The sequence below is a fragment of the Thermobia domestica genome, chromosome 2, assembly GCF_964235325.1.
Source record: "Thermobia domestica chromosome 2, izTheDome1.hap1.1, whole genome shotgun sequence".
Lineage (NCBI taxonomy): Eukaryota > Metazoa > Arthropoda > Insecta > Zygentoma > Lepismatidae > Thermobia > Thermobia domestica.
The window spans coordinates 361244657-361270990 of NC_137455.1; the positions used below are offsets into that span (position 1 = coordinate 361244657).

General features: G+C 31.5%; 1 protein-coding gene across 1 annotated transcript in view; it reads right to left on the reverse strand.

The window, feature by feature from the left end:
* Positions 1-342: 342 nt before the first annotated feature.
* LOC145678825 (synaptic vesicle glycoprotein 2B-like) overlaps positions 343-26334 on the reverse strand; it is an 88539-nt gene continuing 62547 nt past the window's right edge. Inside the window, exons 9-11 of the mRNA XM_081749371.1 lie at positions 24323-24482; positions 7959-8086; positions 343-1364 (exon numbers count right to left, since the gene is read on the reverse strand). Of these exons, the coding sequence (XP_081605497.1) occupies positions 1309-1364; positions 7959-8086; positions 24323-24482 (344 nt within the window). The 3' untranslated portion in view covers positions 343-1308. The remainder of the gene's footprint in view (positions 1365-7958; positions 8087-24322; positions 24483-26334) is intronic.

Consider the following 26334-nt stretch of genomic DNA (forward strand, 5'->3'; position numbering starts at 1 on the left):
TGATCATTGTTATCGCGGATTTATTAAATACTTGGCACAAATTTGTAATGTGTATTCTTTCAGTGGTCTTAAGAGAGATTTGTCAGTTGCTTGTAGCCAATCATTTGAAGTCAGACGGACGAGTACTTTGAAGTAAAATATAATTTCTGCGCTTACAACATTTTTCAAAACATTCTCTTTCAAGATGAAAAAGGTATGTATAATATGAAAATGTTTCACTTTTTATCTGATAATTGTTCAGTGTTTGTTTATTATAACTGTTCATTTTGTACAAAATGAGTTAAGTTGAGTTGATTTTAGCAGCGAGGCTATATGAGACGTTTTCTACAAAATGAATATGCTCATATTATACGTAATGATAATGTTTAGTAATTTGAACACTGCAACTAGAATGTATTCGGGTAGCTCCATCCTTTGCTGTGTAGTGATAATGCAATGTCTGTAGATTACTATAAATGAGCTGACATTTTGTATTCAAATGATTATAGTGCATTAATTCTTTATATCCATGATACTGAAATTTACAAACAACAAATTGTGCATATCAAATAACGACAATTACTCATCTTTGTTTTTCAAAATAACAACATAACCGTCGTGCACATATATATCCAGCTTTTAACTGATGTACACAATGTTATCAACTAACAAATTCAGTTTTAGATTGATACTCTGAAAGCCTTAGTTCTGTCCATATTATCGAATTGCCCATATTTACCCAAAATTACGCTATAGTCTACATGATTCTTACCTAAGTTGTTCGCTAATTTTATGAAGTTATCTTTGACTCAAGGTGTTTACTTTTTCAACTTTTTTTGTTCAAAAGATCCAAAATATTTCAGTCAAAAATTTCCTTGTAGGCTTTATATTTGGGGAACTACACATTGCGTTGCCAAACCTAAACTATCATTTAACTCAGTATGATATGCTTATTCCGTTAACAAAAATTACAAAAACTTGATTTAAGGGTCATTCAAAAATTTTGTAGCCCCTGATCCAAAAACTAATTATTGGCCAATATCGTAATCTTTTTATTTATTTATTTATTTATTATTTTTAGATCATTCCTACAGTTCTTCTTTAATCGGTAAAACTGCAATTGCAAACATTTACTTTAAACACAACTGTTCAAACATTTATTCCATGATACGCCACTGAATTCAATAAAATAGACTACAATAATAATGACAATATGTAATGGCAATAGGTTGTTATAATTTAGATTGGGATTTGATGGTACAGCTTTGTGATATTTGTGTGTAGTTGCTTGCAAGAAAGACCTCATTCCTTTATCTTCGTCTGTATACATCACTTCAATGGTTGTCGTATAGATTTCGGCACAAAAAAACACAGTATTCCACAACCTGAAAGAAGGGAAGAAAGAAGACATTATGTGCATTCGTACGAAATTATTTCTCTGAATATCACTTATATAAAGCACAAAATTTAATCAACTGGTCTTATAATAAAAATGCGCGGACTTAGGTATTTGCTTCACTATATTCAAATTTTATTTTAAAAAAATGGAAAAATGAAATTATCCTGAAATCAGAGCAACAGTCGTAAACAGAACTTATTGATCACTTCTTAGTTAATCCCTGAAATTACTTACTATCAGAGACCAGTGATTGCTTGTTTAAATCGTGCTGAGAATATTTGTGCTAAGTTTTCTTTCCTTTTTTTACACTTGATAAACTTTAATGCAGTGACCACCAAACCGTCGATCAGAATTATATTCTATATGCTATTATGGACCAGGCCCCATACCTAAATTAAACAAGTTATCAGTAACAGAAATACATAACTATATACAGAAGCTTCTTACTCTCTGTTAAAGAAGTCATTTTATAACATATTAGCATTGAAAGATGCCTTCAACGTTAAAACAAAACTCCCAAAAAGCGAGCATTCGCACCTTCCCAACAATGTGTGCAATCCCAAGCGAAAATAGCTTCGCTCCCTGAGCAGCATAACCCGTAAACCTGTCTAGCGAGCTGGTGAGGCTCAGACGGAAAGGACTTCTAGTGTTTCCAACCTACCTTTTTGTTACCGAAAAAACGAAATATTGAAGTCATGAACTTTATTTTATAAGAAACCAAATATAAAGAAAATATATGATAGAAAACAGGATAGGCCCGGCCTCAGAGCCTCATAGTACGCTTCGCCACTGTTCATAAGTTTGGCAACCACTGCTTTAATGTATAAAACCTCACTGTATATGATAGCTATGAATTTAATGGGGCACCAAGACGAAAGTAAGAAAAAAAATCACACCCTAATATATACTCTAACGCGGTTAAGGAGTTACGCTCAAAACTTACGTTGTGCGCAATGTAAAAGAATAACATCACTTGCGTTTCAAGTAAAATTTAAAAAATATTTGGACGGTTGGTTGATATAAATGTAACGTCCGTTTTTCAATAAAGAGGCTATATGTGACGGAACCTACTGATTTTAAAGTAAGATCCGAACTACTATTCGGTTTTGTATCTGAGGAAAATACCCACAATGAGATTCGAACTATGCCCACGCGCAGAGAAAACACATACTGATCATTCAGTCACGAAAAGGCACAAAATATGAAACAGAATAAAAAGTCTACGTAATAATGCATAGGAATATTTGTCCGAAAGTAAGGGAGAAGTCTAATCCCAGTGGAATAAAATGTGTTATATATATATATATATATATATATATATATATATATATATATATATATATAATAGTATAGAATTTTGGGTAAAATTTCTTGTATAATTATGAATTCAATGTGATTTCCAATTATATATTAATTGACTTCTGTCCATTTATGATTATACAAAAAATTCCTGACCCTTGATATATTTACTAAATAGTAATGAAAACAAAAGAATCTCAACATGAGCAATTAAAGTAAAGATAAAACACAATTATATTATTGTCTAGAAGACGTATACTGAATGCAATAAATGTCGAAACAGCTTTCAAGCCCCATATTCTTTGTCGTCGAGATGTAAAGTAGAAGAAAAAAAAGAGGAAAAATTAAATAGAGAGAATAAAACAGCGTTAACCATTCTAAATGTTCTTGTGGAAGGACCAGTAAACATATCAATTTCGGAGTAGAGTTTCGGGAGACAAGAGAAAACAGCTAAAGGAAGGGCATATGATTCCAGTCTTGACTAGCAGACTTAACATTGGACTAGGGAAGGAATGGGTCAAGTGCTATATATAGAGTATTGAACTGTATGATTCAGAGACTCGGACATTAAGGAAGTTAGAAAAGAAATATTTAGTGAGCTTCGAAATGCGGTATTGGAGGAAGATGAAGATAAAATGGTCAGAAGAGGAACGAAAGGAGATGTTTTAAAACGGATAGAAGAGAAAAGAACGCTTTTAACCAGCATGCTTTGCGGAAAGGCCAATTGGATTGGACACATCTTACGAAGAAATTGTCTTTTTCATTCTGCCATAGAAGGAAAGGTGGAAGGGAAGCGAGTAATAGGAAGAAGAAGAACACAACTGATCGATGATTTGAAAAATGGAAGAAAATATTGAGAGTTAAAAGAGGAAGCTGAAGATCGAGAAACGTGGAAGAAACATTTCCAGGTCCAAACTTAAAATAAAATTTAAAAAAAAACATTAATCCTAGGACCTGTAAAAAGGCAGAATACTTAATAATAATAATAATAATAATAATAATAATAATAATAATAATAATAATAATAATAATAATAATAATAATAATGTGATCGCAGCAAGTACTGTAGAAAAATCGTGAAATATTATCTGGAAAGATAGCAAAAAGAATACATACTATCACCAAATGAAATATATCATATTAAATGTACAATGCTAGAAGTTTAGTATGATGCGAGATATTCACTACAGAGATGTAATGATGAACAAAAAAAAAGAAAAAAGAAAGAAATCCGGATAAGATCAAAAGAATAAGTAAAAAGATAATGACAACAATAAATAAATTTAATATTATTATTAATTTCATAGCCTTGACTACATTTACAATTATTATCATTATTACTTGAAGGTGAAAAGAAATGAAATGAGATGTTTAATCTAATCTTCCATGAATATGCCTTTTATTCTAAGAAGAAAATGAAATACAATCTTTGAGTTTTACGTCCCACTGTTATATACCGGCTAGGCTAAAGGAGACGGTGATGATGAAATAATGAATGAAATGGTGGAATGAAGAAAGTGGGAGGCAACGGGAGAATCTTGAGAAAACCCACGCACACCACGCTGTTTGTCTACCACAAAGTTCACTTGGCGCAAGCTGGGATCGAACCAGGGACCCCAAGGACGAGGTAAACGCTATAGCACTGAGCCACCGCGGTCCTTTATTCTAAGAAGGCTGATTAGAGACACTAAATAATAATGAAAATAACTAATGAAATGAGAGTGTAGAAACAAACGAGAGAATTCCGAAAAAAAAAACACGTCTGATTCATCGTGCCTCTTTAAAGACAAAAAGAAGAACAAGAGAGGAAAAGATAAATAGAGAAAAATGTTAGGCAGTTTAGTCGAAATGACGATTTGAAGGCAGAATGTTTCTCCGTGTGCTTCTGATAGAACAAAATAAGTGTATAGTTTATACATTGGCTTCTAAGTAATATACAGACTTGGAAATTCGATACCATTTTTTGTAGCTTTTTGTCTAATACATAACTCAGCAAACTTTATAATACTTGACAACTCGAATTCAAGTTTGAATACTTAATGAAATACTTAAATGATGTTGAATTCGTTCTAACAAATTTTAAATTTTCAACAAGTTCATTAACCTTGTTTATACACTTCTGTCAAATTTACTCTGTTTTATTTATTTATTTTGTATTATTATTATTATTATTATTATTATTATTATTATTATTATTATTATTATTATTATTATTATTATTATTATTATTATTATTATTATTATTTTACTGATAAATAAAGTCCAAAGTTAAACATAGAAGAAGCTTATAGGTTGTCAAGGAGTGCTCAGAAAGATGAAACAAAATAAGTCATCCAACTTTTATTAAACGGAACTTTGAAGAAACGAAATATTTGTAACACTTAAATCAATTACCAACTTTAAAACTTCGTAATTTATGAAAGAACTAGCATTACAATTTATACAAGAGCAATGCATAACAATTCTATAACTGTAAGGAAAGAAGTGCTTTCTCTCATAAAAATTGATTAATTTACAAAATTTACAATTAATTTTCAATAAGGAGTTAATTCCCACTTATCTTATAACTGTAAAAATTAACAAAACTTTTAACGATTGATTTTTTTTTAAAAAAAATAGAAAATGTCAAAAAGATAAAGGTGAAAATTAAAATTAACTTCAAAATTAAAATTATAAATACCAATTTTCACTACTGTGCAATGAAAAGGGTCTTGAGTTATAAAATTTAATGTAAAATTTAATGCACGAAGATAAGAGCATGGGAAAATTAGTCTACTAATAAGAAAAGTTACTGTTTTCAAACAAAACTAATAATTAATAAACACTAAAATTAAAATATCATCATGAAACTCAGAAATAACCATTTTACATGGTTTCTGAGAAAACAAATTAATGAATAATTTTTAAATCGTTAACAAAGGGCCTATCTGGTTTCCCCACAAAGACCAGACTGTGTCACGTGATCAGGTCAATAGTCACGTTATGTGCTAAATCATGTCTGGAGATTTCAAATCCAGATTTGGGATATTTCAAGCACGTAACCTCCGGGTGGGGCACCCTGGGCAATTCGCAGAAGATGCATATATTTTATCAATATTACTGATTTTACTCAAATAACTTGACTTTTCACAATGTTCTATCCATATTTACCTTTCGTGCTATACATCGATTTTAAGCTCTTTATTATGTTTTTGCTCTAAGCTTTCAATTAGCCACCTCCTTATTATAGTTTTTGGGATATGTGAACGACTTCATTTTTTTCATTCATCTTCCATTCATTTTATTGTTCATGTTTCGTGATGTTTTACTGTGTTCTATCCATTTTAGGATGATTTGCTTTTGGGATATAGAATCTACATAGTTTCTTCTACATTTGGGCTGAATTTCAGCCATCTCCCTGTTTTGGTTTTTGGGATAAGTGGAGGAATTATTTGTTTTTCATTGATTTTCCGAGATAAATGGATGAATTATTTGTTTTTCAATGATTTTCCGAGATAAGTGGAGGAATTATTTGTTTTTCATTGATTTTCCATTGCCATTAATGTTAATGTTTCGTGCTTTTTGACTATGTTCCGTCTATTTCAGGCAATTTGCTCTTGAAATATAGAACGTACATAGTCTCTTCTACATTTGGGCTGAATTTCAGCCATCTTCCCCAAATTCTGTCCACATCATTGCAACCAAATAGGTCCTTACTTAAAGAACTATCAATTAGAAATTTACTCCTGAAAAATTTAATTAACTAAATTTAAAACTAATAGTATTTTTAATTGGTTAATTTTATCGTGATTTTTTTAACAGATTAATTACAAGCCTAAATTTACATGTATTATAATCTACTTATATAACATTATAATTGACAGGAGGTTGAATCCGCTTTGAAAAACTTAGCTATTTAGCAGGAAGATAGTTTGAACTAAAGCAGAGATTGCCACCCCTGTAGCACAAGTAGTTACTGGATTGTTATTTTCTTCACTTTTTTATGTTTCATATTGAAAACTAAAGTTCAAGTATCAACAAAAACAAACTAGAAAATTCTTTTTTTTTTTTTTTTTTTGTTACAAGTTTGCACTGTAAAAAGGTCAGTATTTGAAAAAAGATGACAAAAAACATAAGTATTTTTTTATAATAAACAGTGATTAAGAAATTTTATATGTATTGTATATACTACCTTACAGTACGGTGATATGTATAAAGGTAAAACAAAACTTTTAAGAATCTATCCAGATTCCAAAGAAGGACATTAATATTTCAACCTGCAAATAAACAATCAAGAAGATATTTTGATTGTTGGTAAAAATGTAGCGTATAAAATAATAAGGTTCTGAATTCTTTGGCAACAATTTCAGAGAGGCTGTTGGGTGAGGTGATAAGGCTCTAAATGTGATCGAAAATCTGTTTTATTGACGTTTTGCTGTCATTTTAATTTCTCATTTGTTAAATTTTCAAAATCCTGGAAGAAAGTACGGTCATTTGAGAGGAAAATAATTTCCGAAAACGTTATTTCTCTAAAATATTCAATTTAGCACAACTTGTATTTTCTTTTACCCGTAGATAATATGAGCATAAGGTCTCCTCACCTGGCTAATGATGTAATTTAGTAATCAGCATTTTAATTTAGTCTGAATGTTGATAGGTGATTGTATTGTGTAATATATCTTAGTTGCAAGAAACTGATCACTAGGCTAAGGGGTTTTGTCTTTCCTTTTACCTATGATTTGTACAGTCAATGACAAAAATTCTTTCCGTTTGTTGAAATTAGTCTCGTGAATAACTTCAGTAAGGAAGGATAATTTAAGTACAGTTTTCAGTAAATTAAAAAGAACGTAATTTCCTGTACATTCCAGGCATACCACCGTTATTCCCAAAATAAGTTTTACCAAACGGAAATAACTTTTGTCGCTGACTGTACATGGACTCATTTTTGCTAAATATGTAATCAGTGGCGTATTTAAGGCGGGCTCCCGGGCTTAAGCTCCCACGGTATTTTATTTAGTATTTTAAAGTAAACGAAACATCTTGCAAAATTTTCACATTTCCAGGAATTAAGTTAGCAAAGTCCCCCCTCCACCCCGAAACAAAATCGTAAATACGCCACTGTATATAATTAATACATCTTACTCTACAAAAGAAACTGAATCTGCAAAATCAATAATTTTTATTTTGGAATACGTATCAAAAGAAGTCTTATTTTTTTTTTTTTTTTTCTCGTGGTGAGTTAATTTATATTACAGAATGAATTTCCGTTTTCTGTTCTTGTGAAGTTTTGTTATGTACGTACCAACAACAACGGAACTGACTAAGAAGAAGGGCACAGCGCATTTGATCTCAAGTAGGATACCAAAGAGAAGATTTCCCACAATCACTCCTAGTCTGCCAAACATCATCGCCACACTTACAGCCATTGCCCTGGAAAGAAAGAAGTAATTCTTAAGGCCATAAAATTAATGCAGTGGAATCTCGAATTAACATTTCTACATTTTATGTTCAGTTTTAATGCTTCCCGTCACTTCCACATGAAGAGAATGTATTTTAAGGTACTTTTAAAGTATAATTTAACATTTGTCAAACTCTCATTTTGTATATACTACATTACAGTGAGGTCATTTTATCATGTACACTCGTGTCCAAAATAATTGTCGCATATCTATAACTGTCTTCTTGTAAGAATATAATTTGATAATGATTTTGCAGGATACTTTTAATGCTGATACTATGTGTACAATCGGGAAATGTATTTTATATTTATGGTAAATTTCATAGGAAAAGAATTATAAATACGAAAATTATAATGAGTAAAACAAAATGTTGCTAAATGAACAAGAAAGTTTTGTTTTTGTTTTATTGTTCTTATTTACTGCTCTTTTGACATGAAACTTGGCACATATATGTCTTTGCCGATTATACACGTACAAACATTGTAAGAAATACTGGACAAATTAGTTATCAAATTATACTCCTACAACAATATATTTATAGACATGCGACAATAATTTTGGGCATGAGTGTACATCATGGTTTTATACACTTTAATTCTACTAGGACTATAATATAGACGTCCTCATATTTGATTCGTGAAATGAATATCTACGCAACTTGTAATGCTTACAGCAAATGTTGGAAATGTCCATTATTTTCCTGAAGGCAGATCCGAACTCTTCACACCTTATTTTTCACACCCTTCGTAGGGTCTAAAAAGATATACATAACATTCTCTTTTATAAAACGTATAAAAGATCATCGTATCAAGAGGGAATATCTTATAAAACCCTTTTAACGGAAGTTCATTATGATAGCTTGTGTGATACGAGGGAATTAATTGATCATATGTTCTTGTGCAAAATAATTAATGGTCTGGTCGATAGTTAGGAATTTTTACATTCATTAAATTCTAATATTAAGAAGCATAGTCTACGAGTCCGATTACCTTTTCACTGTTGTAAGTGTAATACACTCGTACATGAAAACTTGCTAATAATAAGGATAACTAGAAAGCATAATCTATTAGTGAGAAAATGTGATGTCGACTATGTGACGATCTATAATATAAGAATACATTAATAAATGAGACAGTACTTTTATAGCTAATGATGGCTTAATGATTTGTAATACGAATTGGACTATGCAAATTTACAATCTCCAAAACAAATATCAAATAAATATGAAATGATATGTAGGAATATCTACGGTACATTTTATTCGTGTATTCCTATATTCATACACTTATAACGAAACGACGTGTTCACTCCACTGTGTAATGTGTTGAATGTTTTATTTAATATTTTCTGTATATGCTTGTTCCCTTTCTTTTTCTGTCTGCTTTTTTGTTTTCTTTTCGTAATGTCTGATTTTATTAGTTTTACTCCGTAGCATTACAAGAAAAAAATTACCTGGAATACCTATTGTAAACGGAATGATAGCTCTGTAATAGGTAATAGTGATAAATAATATCAGGGGTGATTGAATTCATCTCTACAATAATGGTTCACTCCAGATCTTGTAGAGTAAGAGCAGTTTTTCGATATGTATGTCCTTTCAAAATAATTCCAGAGAAAGAAGTCTTTGGCGATAAATCAGTGGAACGAGGGGACCACAGATCTTTTGAGATCAAGCAGTCAGCAAACATTTTTTTACAAAAATTCCATGGTTTGTTGGATATATGGCGCATTGTCTCGTCTTGTTGCAAGTATCAATAGGGTTCATCAGACTTGAGAAGAGTTAGATATTGCATCTTAGTATTAACAAAAAAAAAAAAAAAAAAAAAAAAAAAAAAAAAAAAAGTAGGGTCTACTATTAGTTGTCAAGAAATCGTAGACCCAACCTTTACCTTCTCTGACTGGAGCAGCAATTCATGTAAAATCTGTTGATTTTGTGTTGATCAATATTTGCTGTTGTGACAATTGGTGTAAGCACTAAAGTGAAAATACACTTCATCACTAAAGAAAACACATTATCCACTATGTCTATTGTTATTACCTCCCACCTGGTTGATAAACTACTGGCAGTACCTTACACTTTTAATAATGCCAGGAGTTTTCAGTTCCGGTATTCAATGTGTTAGGTATTTACGTGGACCTAATATCTTTGTGGTCTCTTGTGTACTCCTGTACGATATCTGTCTTCGATGATAATTTACGCGAACTTTTCCTTGGAAACTGTTCAAGTAATTCATGTAATTTCGTTCATTCTTCCTTCTTCTAATACTGAAGAACACTTTTTCTACCAATATACTACTACTACTACTACTACTACTACTACTACTAATAATAATAATAATAATAATAATAATAATAATAATAATAATAATAATAATAATAATAATAATATAAAGTTATCTTGTTTACCGTAAGTAACAAACACTTATTTATTGAAAATAGTAACGTCCATAAATACAATACTCGATTCGTTAATAATTTGCATGTTATCCCCCAAAATTTCTCGTTTTTTCAAAAAAGTGTATATATTAACTGTACAAAAATTTTCAATAAGTTACCTGACTTTCTAAAACAAAACAAATCATATTCTATGTTTAAATTGGATCTTCACGAGTTCTTAGTAGATAAATGTTACTACTCGGTAAATGAGTTTTTTGAAGATAATGTATAAATGTTTTTTTTTCTTTGTTAATTATATTATGATTGTATAAGCTTATAAAAGTCATAGTTATGTATGTATTATTTTATCTAAGTTTTTTCTATACCATATATGTAATTATTTTGTAATTTTTACAACTGTATGCGTGCTCGAGAATACTCTCATTTGTATGCAAAACAGGCAAATAAATAAATAAATAAATAAATAAATAAATAATAATAATAATAAAAGCATTTTATTGTCGTTAAGCTATACATAGCAACAGACAAAGTCAAAATGTGATACAATGTGGGTGCGTGAGTATAAGTGAATAATAATCTTTAACTAAATTAATGATGAAATGACATAACAAAATGAAGAACAATATGCATTTTAAATACTAGCTCAACACGAGGTTAGAAAATACGTTACCTTTCTATTGAACAATTAAAATACCCCCTGTAAAGAATAAAAGGGCGTTGCAGCTAACCAGTTATGTAACTTACTTTTAAATCTATCTACGTGTTCATTTTTTAGTATAACTTGCAGGCAACTTGTTATACAGTTTTATTCCAAGCGTCTCATAACTAATGGTTTGGACAGTCGTTTGTTGATATGGGACATTTATGAGTTTATTGCGAGTTGGTATCGTGCGAATGGATATCTTGTCTGGGTTGTAAATTTTGGTGATTACTTTTTATATAGAGGAATACTGTTTAAATGTATAGATTAATTATTGTAATAATTTTAAGATTGAAAAACAAAGGTCTGCAATGAGCTAATTTGTCTGCATTTGAAATAATTCTGATAGCCTTTTCTGTATTAGAAGAATGCTATTTACATGACAATTGTTGCCCCAAAATAATATACCATACAAAATTAAACTCTGAAATAAATAAATAAATAAATAAATAAATAAATAGATAGATAAAGTAAGCTGATACTAACCATACCCAATGTCAGGTGATAAATACAAATGATGTGGGTGATAAAATGATAACCCATTATAAGTAGAGAACCTGAAATTTTCGTTTTAACGATAACATCGAAAAGTTGCATAAACCAAAATAAATCTTACAAATAAGTCTAGAAACACTAAAGGGCTATATTTGAATCGATAACAACGTCATCTGTCGCAAAAAACTTCTGAAGTATCCCTACTTTTTGTGTCCGCGTAAGGATACTAACTGGAGCGTGTAGTAAAGTTAACCCAGAAGAAGACGATGAAGTTGACCATTCAGCTATTTTTAATGGTTTTAACTTATAACTTTGAATCGAGAATTGAGGATGAAACAATTTATCAAGATATCTTTTAGCTTGGTATGGCGTAATTTCTGATGGTGATAAAAACAAAGAATTGATTCGAATCAAGTTTTGTGTTCTAATTCGAATTCACCGCTTCTCAAAATTCACTGCAAAAGGCCTACACGATAGTCCTACGAATAGTGATGCTACAGCTTGTAACGACTAAATTATTATTCTTATATTATACGTTACATTCAGCACACAGTTCGCGTAATTTTTAAAATATGTCAACACGTTCAATTACACTTCCTTATTACGTAAATTCTCAATACATAACATTAAATCAGACACACGACCTTGAATCACTATTACCTTTTCTATTCTTTTTCACATCTCCATTAATAATACTAATTTTCCTTTTTCGGTTGTCATAGCAACTTTTAAATAAATAACTATCGGCTGTTACGGTAACTCTGAGTACAGGTTATACATATAAAATCAACATATATTTTCAGCTACTAAGATTAAACCTTATTTTTTAATATTAAGAATCAACAACATATATCTTCTTTCTTCTTCTTCTTCTTCTACACAACAGGTTTTGTACTTTTAAGCACCGTTGCCCAAAACCAAGATACAAAAATAGAAGAAATTCACAAAACAGATATATACATTGACTTTGGTGCGGTCACCTTCAAAACTCGGGACCTTCACCAAGTGATTCCTCACATCAAATTATGTAAAAAGCTTTGAAAAAGTTTGAAGAGAAATAACCCAGGTAGCTGTAGTGTTCATAGTTTAAGGGAAATTTCCCTAATGTAGGAAAATTTTGTTGGTAAATTTAGCAAAAAGAGAATGAAGGGAATTTTTCGACAAAACGTGGAAATCCAGGGAAATTCTGGCATTGACTGATTGATCAATATAAATGCTTAAATTATTCTTTGTTCTTCAGAAATAAGCCAATACAATAGCAATAGTTTGTGTGTGTGTGTTCAAAGTAGCATAATTGGGACCCATTATTGACTGGATGTATATGTGTATAATTTTTGTAAGAAAATGTTAAGGAAAACATTAAAAAAAAAAAAAAAAAAGCAAAACGGAAATGAATGAAATAAATGTGCTTGATACTTCCTTTAAGGTTGGTTTAAAGGGACAAGTTTTACCGATAGATGGCACTACAGTCTTCGTATCTCTCCCATGCATTTTTTTTTTTTTTTTTAACGAAGTTCACGAAAATTCACGATTTCTCTTGCAAATTTCAACCAATAGACTTCAAACTTTTAGAAAAAGAACTTTATAATCTATCGAAGACAATAATCCGTGCCGATTTTTTATTTAGAATTTTCTTCATTGTTGAAATGACTTGATTATTGAAATGGATATCCAAGCCTCTAACAATGGAACTGTTTCAAAAATGAAGAAAATTCTAAATAAAAAATCGGCACGGATTGTTCCCTTTAATAGGTTATGAAGTTTCTTCTTTAAACATTTGAAGTCTCCAGGTCGAAATTTAAAAAAGAAATTGTAAATTTTCGTGAAAGGTAAAAAATACATGGGAGAGATACGAGGATTGTAATGACATCTATCGACAAACTTGTCCCTTTACACTAACCTTAATATATCTAAATTAATCTTATCACCTAACTTCTGTCATAGGAATTGGACACTCAACAAATTAGGGAAAATTTGTGAAGAAAAGGAAAATTTTGTGTCAACTGAGGGAAATTGTCTTAAAGAAATCTACTAACACTGGATAGCTGTGGTTTAACCAAGAATTATTTTCCAGTTGTGCAACTGAAGTAAATCTAGACACTTTCTTTTTCTAGTCTATTATGTTATATTCTTGTTACGGTTATTCCATGGTGAAAACGTTGAGATATGTATAATTTGTATGTTCCAAAACAGAGTTAAATTACTGTAGTTTACCGAACGGTTGTAAAATAATCAAAGTAAGATTTAGAGAATATAATTTGTAATATGAGCAACCACAACTAAAATCAACGATATTTTGTAATAAATAAAAGAAAGACGAAAATAGCAAATTGAAATCTGTTCTCTGAAACGAGAGTGTAAACATTCCTATCAATGAAACCTCTTCAGAGAGACAATAATTTGAACGTTAGATGTCGATGTTGTACTTTAACTATGTTCAACATTTATCGCATTGGAAATTAACGTAGTGTGTGTGAACAATGATAGATCATACTTTTCAACGGTACCACTCACTTGTCCGTTTTATACACCAGAAACAAAAAATTGAAAAAAGCGGAAGATTTTTCGATTATTTTTTTTCAAATCGCGCCTCAGCCCCCATTTGGCACCGCCAAATTCACCATCCGGTTCCAAAATGCATCTGGAGATCTCTTTGGTCTGTCCTTGACTTGATTAATAAAAACTCGGCTTAAATATCTGTTATAGAACTTAAATAAACGATAAAGACGATACTATGCCATGGTAACAAAAGTTACCAAAACTTCTAGAAGGAATTAATCACCGCTATGAAAATTTCTTGTTGGAAACCAGTCCTTCCTCTTCTACTGTTTTTTCAAAAACACAACCTACCACAATATTAATAAATATTTATTATTATTATTATACATATCAATAATAATATGTATTATTACTATTAGTAGTGATTAAAAGAAGATTAAAATTGTCTCTAAAAAGAGAGTAAGTGATCAAAATATGTAGCTTTACAAGTAGCACAATCTCTTAAAAATACACTCATGAAGAAGGTGGCAAGGGGTGACTGAAACCTAGTGTCTATTTCCCGATACTATTTGGATGCTTTAGTGATTATAATTTTAAATGTCAATTTTTAACATGCATTCTATTACGTCATTAAGTAATGTGACATTAAAAATTACCCTTTTATTATGTAATAAAGAAGTTGTTTAACTTTTCAAAAATGTCCTCATGTTTAGAACTAAGAAATCTCAATGTGAACACGAATAGCAACCTATTCACCAGGAAATAATAGAAATACTGTAGTATTCTAAAACAGAAACGAAAAGTGCTTTCTCTAAATACTTCATCCAGTGGCGAGGTGGAAAAGTAAGAAGAAATTGAAAATTAAAGAACTGAAAAGTGGATATCAAGCTCCCACTTAGACGCCATATTGAAATTCAGAATCACTTGATATTGTCAGCTTGAAAAAGGAAAAAAATTAGAGGAGGAAATAAAACTACTTTTACACATTGATCTAGAATTGTAACAAGGTATATATATATTCAGGTTTAAGATTGTCACTGGAAGAAACAGTTTACAGCTGTCAATGTGAATGCATGAAAAAAGGAAAAAAGGAAAAAAGGAGAGAAGGAGAGAGAGAGTTGAGTTATAAATACATATATATGTATGTATGTGTAACTCTATGTCCTATGGAACCTGGAGATTCAATGCCGCGTTCACAAAAGCTCTCCATTAACTTCTATCGTTAGCCAACTGGATCTAATTTCTACTGTGTATTCTTATTTCTGCGAAATCCATTTTAATATTGTCCTCCCATCTGCGCCTAAGTCTTCCAAATGGTCGTTTTGCCCTTGGATTTCCAGTTAATACTATGAAAACGTTCCTACTTTCTTCCATTCTGGCTGCATGATGTTCCCACCTGAGCTTCCTAGATTTGATGACCCTAACAATGTTTGATAGACGGTAAAAATTATGCAGTTCCTCGTTATGAAGTTTCCGCCATTCACCATTCTCGTTTCTTTTGGATACGAATATTCGTATCAGGATTATAAAATTAATTATAGAAATGCGAATTAAGAAAAACATATCATAAGTAACAAAGGGATTTTGATATTAAGAGATAGCGTAAAATAAAATAATTTGAATTTTTGATTCGAAAAAATGTAATATAGAAAAATAAGAGAAAATGATGGTAAAGATAACAATAGATGAATTACGAAACGTGCTGAGAAAAATAGAGGTTGGGTAGTTATAAACAGTTAACGTAGCTGTTTGAGAGACTGTTTAGGGATGGCAGTATAAATGCATAGAAAATAGAGTGAGGAAAAAAAAAAGAGAATTGGGATATTTATAGATGTTTAGATGAGTTTCTCCAGTATACAAAGCTAGACAATGAGCGGATTTAATGAGCTTCGAAGAATCACATAATAATATGTTTCGGTGAAATATATATGCTATTTTTGCAGTGATATATTGAAAAGTTGATCTGGTGTCGAATAAGGAAAAGTTTTATGTTTGGATTTCTAGTATTTCTTCGGTGAAGATATGGCCATTTCAAGACACCACTTCTCGTAATGGGAACGTACAGATTGAAAAGTGGTTATTATTATCATTTGTTGATACCACAATAAATACGGTTTTTTATTTACATTTTCTTCTTTCCTTCTTTTTTTTCACACTAAATTATTTGAAAAATTTATATTAATCTAACGCATTTTGAACTGAGATTTAGCTTTAGTTAATAGATAAAGATGAAGTGTAAGGAGAGTAAAGTCTTATTAAGTTATTTTTAGTTCTGAGAACAACCTAATTATTCGTCTTCATTCTTCTGGAACAAAACATGAAACGTAACATGTTACATGCACTCGGTGAAGATGCACACATTGTTCAGTCAACAAACATAAAAATAATAAATAAAAAAGACAGATTTTAAAAGTTGTTATTGTTATTATTATTATATTTCTTTTATAATTGGAAAAGAAATGAAACATCTATCTTGAAAATACCATAAGAAAAACAAGATACTTTTCATTGTAATCATTGTAACGTAATCGACACATAAATGAAAATATTGTAAATTAATAATAGAAACTTGGTAAGTTATAGAATGAGGACAGTTACGCACTTAATACAAGCGCCTCTAGTGGCGATTCTCCGAAGTGCAAAACCTTCCTCCTTGATGTGGAAGGAATGATCGCCATTACGGCTCTCGAATTCTTCAGCTGATAGTGCTGGGAAAAAAGGCTCTCCTTAATAATGATAAATTCACGTTGTTTTCGGCTTCGAAATTAATCTAAACTACATTACTTTGGAAAGCAGGTTTGGTATTAAATAAGAAAACAACTTTTCAGGCGATGCGTTTGGAAAATTAGAAAAATAGGAGAGAAAATTTCATATTATTCTTAACTTCATTTGTGCCATGTTATATCTATATAAATTATATTTTTCTTTAGTCCTCATATCTAAAACTAATATCAATTATGTTTAATATGCTTCGTATATGTGTCTTATGTATTTACGTATGTTTCTTTGTGCTTGTAACTCAAGAAAGGTAATTTTGATAGTTAAGAAGTTTCGTGTGAAACTAGTGCGAACATGTGCTAATCGGTTAGCTTCAATAAGCTTTAATGGCTATCAATTGAACTGCTTTAAAGGAACTTTTGGAAGTGAAATTAATCATTAAATTGAACTTACTACGAAAAACATTTTATATAATTAGTGTATTGGAAATTTGAAATTGAAATTAGCATAACCTATGCGAAAACTGAAACACAGCCAAAGAACATTTTTCATTATATTACTTATTTGACTTGTTGTTGTTATACGTATATTATTTCGTTATTAGTTATAATAAATAGAGGACTAAATCTAGAAAGTGTATATCCAAATTATTTCCATGCATTTCTCATTCAGCCGCCACTTAATTTGTATGAGCAACATTTTTTTTTTTTCGGTGCTTTCAACCTCTAAACTGCTACATCATCTCAGTCTCGATGTGTTACTATTTTACGTTATAATTTTAAACGTATTATCGCTATGTCCTATATAAATATATTTTTAAGTTACGTATTGTTCACGTTTCAAAATTACCAAGAGTAAGTGTTGTGAATAGCGTTTAAATAACTTGTATATATTTAGATCTTTACTTTTGTACAAACAGCACATGATGAATATGATGTTTCATTTATAAAATGCACAGGCAATTACTGATTATGAAAGTGAAGTTCATTGAACTCAACTCGAAGTTGTTAAAGGAAAACCTAAAAAGAGCACGCACGGAAAATTTGAAACAAATGTGAATTTCAGATCTTTTATTGCTGGCAAAAAGAAGATAAAAAATTCACAAAACATTACGGAACTTTCCCTGTATTTTGTACTTGTACTTGATGAGTAAAGATAATTTCTAAAGATATTCAGGACTAATATATCTATATAATTTACAGCTATTTCGAGATGAGTATCATAATAACAGTATTCATAGAGTCGATTATTCTGAAATTTCATTTTGAATTAACTTAGATATAAACATTCTTGCCTTGTATGTGGGATTTAAGAAAATCTTTGATATCATTTCCATGCTCTCTGTGCTCTCTGACAACTTTGGGTATGTTTGCTAGTCTCTGCCAAACTGGTGATATGTGGGTAGATTCCGTTTATGAGAGGAAAAAAGAAATGAATTCCTAATTTCCCAAAAAGTGTTGAACTTGGCTTCCTGCAAAGATACATTACTAAGTGGATATGTTTTTCACTATTCAAAAAGCCAACTTCAACACTTTGCGTGAAGTGAGAATTCCATTTATTTTTATTTCTGTTTTTTTATTTTTTCTCTCACAAACACTTCCACAGCAAGGAAGAACATACCCACCAATTTATCAGTGAATAGAAGACATTGACAAAGATACCAGAAGCATCGAAATGATTCAAAAGATTTTTTAAATCCCAGATACCTGGATACAAGGTAAGAACTTTTACATCTAAGATATTTCACGTGTATCATATAGCTACAATAATCAATTATCCATTTCATTTCCTTTGTTTTCTAAGTGAAGTGAAAAATCAATATCTATCCTATAGTTATAATTAACAATTATCTTTTCGTTTTCTTTGTTTTCTAAGTAATGAGGAAAATTAATATGTGTACTATAGTTACAGTTAGCATTTATCTATTTCATTTTGTTGTTTTCTAAGTAGTGAAGAAAATCAACATGAATCCTATAGTTATAATTAGCAATTATCTATTCGTTTGCTATGTTTTCTAAGTAGTGAAGAAAATCAATATCTATTCTATAGCTACGATAAGCGATTATCTATATCGTTTCTTTCCAAAGTAGTGAAAAAAACTGGGAAAAAGATCTACAGAAATCAGAAGCAATAATGATGGAGCTAGTGATATACTGACCACCACACATCGCTCAATTTCAATTCATCAGCAGGACACCTGAAGTCCTTCAGCTGCTAATTTTGCTACTAATTATGCTACTAATTTTGATTCAGCTACTAATTTTGCATCACAACGAATTAAAGATTTTCTTCGGAAAAACTACAAGTTGTAATTTCATAATACATATTTCTGTCAACTTAGATTCTCTCGATCAGAAACAAACAAGTGAATAAAATACAATTAAATGAATAAAGAATTAATCACGCGTCATGTATTAGAACTTGAGACTAAATACTCACTTCGTTTCTTCAAATTCTTGAAGATTGTTTAAACAGGTATTAGCATGAGCGGCGATTAGTGGTGGGGGGGCAGAGGGGCAGTTGCCCCACCACTTTTTTGAAGTGACGCCCTAATTTATATAATTTCATTTGCAAATATAAACAGGGTGTCCACACAATTTGGAGAAAAGATCTCTGACTTTTCCCTGACTTCCCATGACGAAAGTTCCAGATTTCCCTGACCTCTGAATAACTTAAAAATATATATAAAAAAGAAAGAAACTCCAGCCTCCACACTCCCCATAGTTGGCCTTGTTCTCTTCCGCTTCTGATTTTTTTCTTTTTTCAATTTTCTTTCCAAAGGAATGTAAATTTGCAAACATGCATTAGGCCGATATTGATTAGGGCTACATATTACACAAAATGTAAAGTTACAAACGAAAATGTGCAGTATACAGAGTACTTAAGATATGAAAAATACACATTATAATACCAATTACACAGCATTATCATATTGCCTACAGTAATAAACAGTTCATACATGATTTTACTGATTATTAAAAAAAAAACACAAACACACACATTATGTAACATGTTTTTGCTGGTGCAGTTGTTAAATGCAACCCATTTAGAAATTTGTTTTCATCCTTTCTCTCATAGTTTTCTTCTCATTGATCTGAATATCCTTCTTGTTGCCTCCACAGTTTAATTTTCTTCTCTTCTTCCTCCAGCTCCTTTAGTTGTTGCTAAATCTTCTGTTTATCTCTCCTCTTCTCGTCTCCAGCATTTATTTCTCTTTTCTTTTCCAAATACACCTGATATTGTCTCATTGAACTTCTCACTGAATTTATCATACCTCTTTTAATTATTATTCCTGATGATCCACTTTTTCTCATCACAGAATCATATATGATCCGTTGAGCCACCAGTGATTCTTCTTGTAAGTTCTCAACAATGAGTATTTTATTTATTGTGAAACCACTTTCAAAAAATGCGTTTCCGTGAAAGAAGAAAAAACACAATTTCATAACTGACCATAAGTCAACGAAGTTCTTCTCATTCCTAAGACTAAGTAAAAAACTCATCAAGTCCAATACCATCTCTATCATTCGCTATGAATTCATTCGAGTGTTCTTTAAATTCTTCAGTCTGAGCTTTCACTATGAGCTGGAGATACTATTTCTTCGCGTTCTCAGCCACTTGTCCAGATATCCTCTTGGCACAGTAGCGTAGCCAGGATGTGTGTTTGGGGGGAGGGGTCCAAGTGCTGTTATAGGTACATATAGAAAAATTACAAACAAAAAAATATATAAACATAAAAATATATATAAAAATTACAAACATCAAAGTACCAAAGTACATTGTCGGACCTCTTTGCGGGGGGGGGGGAGACTCTGGGCCTCCCCTTCCCTACGCCACTGTCTTGGCACCATGCAATTCTTCTAGAACAGCGTCTATCTTTTTGAGCAAATATGCTAGGATGCATTTAGATATGTGTTTTTCGCAGAAAATTAGTTTCAACAACTATGTCAGAGAACACTGCCTCCCTCAATATCATCATTGAGAACACTACAATTTGCATCCAGTAACAGTAAAGAAATCAACCCTATTTCATAAATTCAGTAATCGAACAATGGACCTAAATCGATTTTTCCCTGACTTTCCCTGACCAATCTGCCATTTCCCTGACTTCACCTGATACATTTTTACTTTCCGGACCTCTCCCTGACTTTCACTTATTTTCCAGAATGTGGACACCCTGGTAAAGGTTTAGTATGTATTACTGTTTCATAGAAAAAATGGTACCATACGATATTTGCCGTCGTGTGAGTATCTATTGGATATTTGTCTTCCCGTGGAGTTAAGAAAGCTACAGGAATTGCGTTTTAATTGCAATTCAAAGCAATTAATATTGCAATTGCATATTTCTTTAAATGTCATAGCATATGCTTGCAGTACTTAGTGTATTTCATTTTCTAAGAGTAAAAACATTCATTTAATGGCATGTGTGGAATTAAAAGTATAAGTTGTTCATTAATTCCCAGTTTCAATATAACTTCTGCAAAACAAGCCATTACTAAGATTAATATTATCCCCTCTATTTATGTTTTGCAAATTTATTAAATAATCTAATCACACAATTTTCCAGACAGAATTTTAAGATGTTCATGAGCAAGAACTCAAATCTCTTCTTACACTTTCGTTGTTTAAGAGTATAAAGGGCTAGTACCTACCTGTATTGCTCTTATGAATTTACTTAATAAAATAGAAATACAATATATGGTATTTTAAGTGAAAAATTATAGTATCCTATTAGTTATACAACCTTTCATCAAACAGTGTTAGAAACAACCAGGAAATCTAACATTGATATACAATTGTTAAGATCATGTCTTCCCCCCCCCCCCGACTTTTAACGTCCAACCTCCGCCACTGGGTAGTAGTGTCATGTGTACACCATACGAAAAGATTTGGTTTGCATAGCGTGATATTTTCTCAATTAACATTGAAACCTGGAGTGATAGTAGATTTCTACCGTTTCCAGTTTTAGTAGAAAGACTAGAGTGCAGATGGAATATACTATACTCTTATGACGCTTAAATAGTTACAGGAAAACAACTTCTTGCTATCTATTACCATTTCTACTTTATAGAGATAAACGTTAAGGGCGGAAGTAGTAAAATTCTGCCACTTCCGGAGTTAGGATTTAGATTTCTGGGCTTTCGGCATCTAAGGCTATTTAACCCTTCACGTTTTTGAGGGATGACATTCTCGGCGAGCACACAGTCCAGGGAAAGGAAAAGAAGGAAGCTGCCTGAGACCTATAAGTTAGGTACCACCCCGGCATTTGCCTGGTGTGAATGAGGAAAACCCAGGAAAACCTCATTCAGGGTGGATGGCCTGAAAAAGCGTTTTACCTTTTCGACCGAGTGTCCCCACCGGGAACTGCCACTTCCGGCTTAAATAGAATATTAGAAGATGTTATCTATTCTTAGAACGCTAAATCGACTTCAAAAACTACTTATTGTTATCTCTTATCATTTTTTGTTCTATGTAATCACTATTGAAATCGGAAGTTGCAGTGTATTTCTATCACATCCTGTTTTTGTACAGAGATTACGCTGTAGATAGAATATATTCCTGGAACGCTTAATCTATTACAGTAAGTTAGTTCTCGCTATCTATTAAAGTTTTTAGACTATAGTGATCAACGTAGCGGAAATGACTGAGACCGGAAAAGGCTGATTTCTACCACTTCCGGTAAGAATATCAGCTCCTTCAACAACAACTGGATTCCTTAGTTTTACCTTTTACATTCTGGCCAAAATTGATGGTGATCCATCAACTATTTTTTGAGATTGTTTTTTGTATCCCGGACGGACAGACGCAATAACTAAGTAAAGGAGTTTTGGTAAGCTAAACTCCTTAAAACTTATATTGGGTAAGCCAAACTTCTTAAATTTTATAATTGGTAAGCCAAACTCCTTACAATTTATATTTGGTAACCCAAACTTCTTAAAATTTATATTTGGAAAGCTAAAGTCCTTAAAATTTGTATTTGGTAAGCCAAACTCCTTAAAATATACATTTGGTAAGCAAAGCTCCTTAAAATTTATATTTGGTTGGCCAAACTCTTTAAAATGTATATTTGGTAAGCCAAACTTCTTAAAATATACTTTTGGTAAGCCAAACTCTTTAAAATGTATATTTGGTAAGCCGAACTCTTAAAAAATTTATATTAAACGTCATTTTTTCCCCTGACATTTGTCAGCATTGTCAAGCCTTAAGAAAGATATGGTATTTGGTAAGGATAGGGTGTATGGAAATTAAGTGTTTGAATAACATGATTGACATCTTAACTGTCGTAACGTAACCACTGAAGAAGAAAACGATTTTAGATGGGTATTCTGTGAAACAGCTAGATGTTTTTGTTTGTAACTATAAATATTTAAGTATTTTACGAGGTACATCCTATCCCTACCAAATCAGTTCTTACCTAAGTCATGTCAAGGTAACAGTTGTCAACAAAAATTCGACGTTTAATATGTTCTTTATAGAAAAATAAAACTATAAGAATTTGAAGTAGTAAAAAGGAGGAAATTGAGTAAATATTAAGTTTATTGATAAGAGAACTCTTCTAGCGGTTTATATTTTAATGTGTTTTGTTTAGATTTACAAATTTTCTACTCCCAAATTTTTATACAAGACGTGTGATTATTTTCTTTATTCATTTCAATGTATTTTGTTAACTTCTTTGTTTTTGGTTGGGAAAATCTAAATTTAGAGAAACATATACAACTTTTTCGAAGATCTTTAATTCATTATAGTACAAAGTTAGTTCCGAAAACAAAACCTTTAGCTTAACGTCTCCTGATCTTCGTAACATTACACTGCAAACAAAAGAAGGAGCATGATAAACTAAAGTGAAAAGAGACAAAAGACTTGGTGGAAGATGAAAGTGAGAACTCTGAAAAAAGAAAACCCGAAACGATCTTTCCAACACAAATTCAAACGGTCTAGATTCCAAGTAGGAATTCTTTGTAGATGTCGTGAAAGTGCAATCATGCTATTCTTATTGTTAGAAAGCTTAAAGACAAAATTAAGTAGCAGTCACTTGTAGTGCCAGAGAATTAAGTATTTGTTCTAATTGAAACAATAAACAAAAATTTTAGGAAAACTTAAAAAAATAGATCAAAAGATTGCGATCTTGGCCAATAATTAGTTTTTGAATCAGGAGCCACAAAATTTTTGAATGACCCCCTAAATCGAATTTTCGTATTTTGTACGGAATAAGCACACCATACTGAGTTAAGTGATAGTTTGGGTTTGGCTACACTATCTGTAGTTCTCCAGATATAAGCAATACAAGAAAAAATTAGATTAAAATATATTAGATATTTTGATCCAAAAATATGATAAACCAATAATTAATATATTAAATGTTAATCTAAAAGCAAATCAAACGAAACTACTTCTTACCTGAGGTGCGTGGGGTAGAGATCAATGACAATACTAGCGATAACTCCAATACACATCCCAGAGAGAGCAACAAACACAGTTGTAAGGGCTAGATTCTGTATTGCGTTTCTAGTGAAGTAAATTGAATAGCCACAAGCACCTGAGATAAACGAACTCAAAACTAGAATTAGAAAAAGTAAGTTATTGTAAACATATTGACTTGCTTAACTAGTTGATTCTAGTGTTACAATAATTCTTTATTTCACTAATTACTATCATAATTATAATTAGCAATACATAAAATTTCACTACGAGGCCATGATCCACATTGAAATAACAATCTCTCTTCTACATCAATTTTATCGTACATATATATATATACTCTAAAGTTTTGATTATGCAAGTATGGGTGGAGCTAAATTATATACGGGAACGTTTTTCCTATTACTGAATTTTATTATAAAAATCTTTTTATTATAAATAGTGTAATATTGAATTATTTTAATGTATATAGTTTACTAATACTGGGTAAGGAGAGGTATTTCAAGGCCCAAACAGTCAAGGAAAGGATCTTCGCAGAGCTCTGAGCAAGCCAAATGGAGTGAATCTAGGATTTTTAATGCTCCACGCAAGCAGAGGGAGGAGGAGGGGGATTTGAAAGCCGTAAAGCTCTACGCAAGCTAGGTGGCTGCGGTTAGGGTGTTTTACAGAATTTTGAGCAAACTAAGTGGACAGGAAAGGAGGCCTAGGGCTTCTAGCAAGCTAAAAGATTTGGGTTAGGTAGCTCCTAGAGCTCTAAGCAAGCTAAAGGAGTACAGGTGACCAGCCAAAGACTTATAGTATTTGCTGAGGTTTTCCTGGTTTTATAGCTGTTCAAGTGTGGCAGTGGCACTGGTGGTCGTTCCTTCTCATATGACCAATGGTGTTACTGGTGTCCCTGTCTATATATATAACATTACTTTTCATTATTTCTTAACAGCCACTTTAACTTCTATAAAACGATTATTCCACAACTTAAATAGTACGGGTACCGGAAAATAATAAATTATTTGTAATACATTTTAACGATCAAGTGTAGTTAAGAAAACACTAATATTATTTAATGGCATAATCGTCGTCGATATTTAGAATCTTCTTTCAACTATCTCCTAAGTTTAGAATGTCTTGTTTGAAAAACAAAAAAATATCCTTTGGGGCAAAGAAAACACGAAATTCAGTGCTTTTTGACATCATCCTGAAGACTTAAATATTTTATACCTTATGTTGTGTTCTAAGGATCTAAATAAGCGATTGTCAGTAGGGACAATATCCAGCAATATGGAGGATAGGGTAGAACTTTCCATCCTGTCTATTTTTTCCTGAATCAGTGTTGCAGAATGTGAATCTGCGTTATCGTGCTGCACGACTTTCTCTTTCCGATTGACGAGCACAGAACATTTGTATAACAATGCCTTATATACTCGCTGAAATTGTTCACAGTAAATGGTAGCTGTGATAGTCTAACCTTATCCCGTGAGCTTTAATGAATATTTCCATGAATAATCCTTCTACACGCACAATAGAATCTTTTGTAGGTGAACTCCATCGTTAGGTGTTACAATTGAACGTTAATTTGGCGAAACCACTGCTGCTTGCGTTTAATATTCCCATGCAGCACCCATTTTTCTTCACCATTTACGACGCACTCTAACGAGAAGTCATCTTTCTGTCTGGTCAATAATGAATTGCAAATTGTTCACCTCTGTGCTTTCTTCTTTCCTCAAAGTTCATCCAGTACACATACAATATGATTATCAACCTTTGTCAAACTTCTGTAAACGTTCTTGGATAGCTGACCATGTAGAGTTCAGCATCAGTGCTAATTGTTGTATAGTTTATTTCCAATCTGAACCAAAAAGAGTCTTCAGAGGTTTAACTTTTATCTTCTTTTTTTTTTTTTTTCATATTTTATAATTATTTTCTACATGCCATCTGAATATTTTCTTCAAGACAATGACCAGATGGTCTATTCCTATTAGAGAATACGCATATTG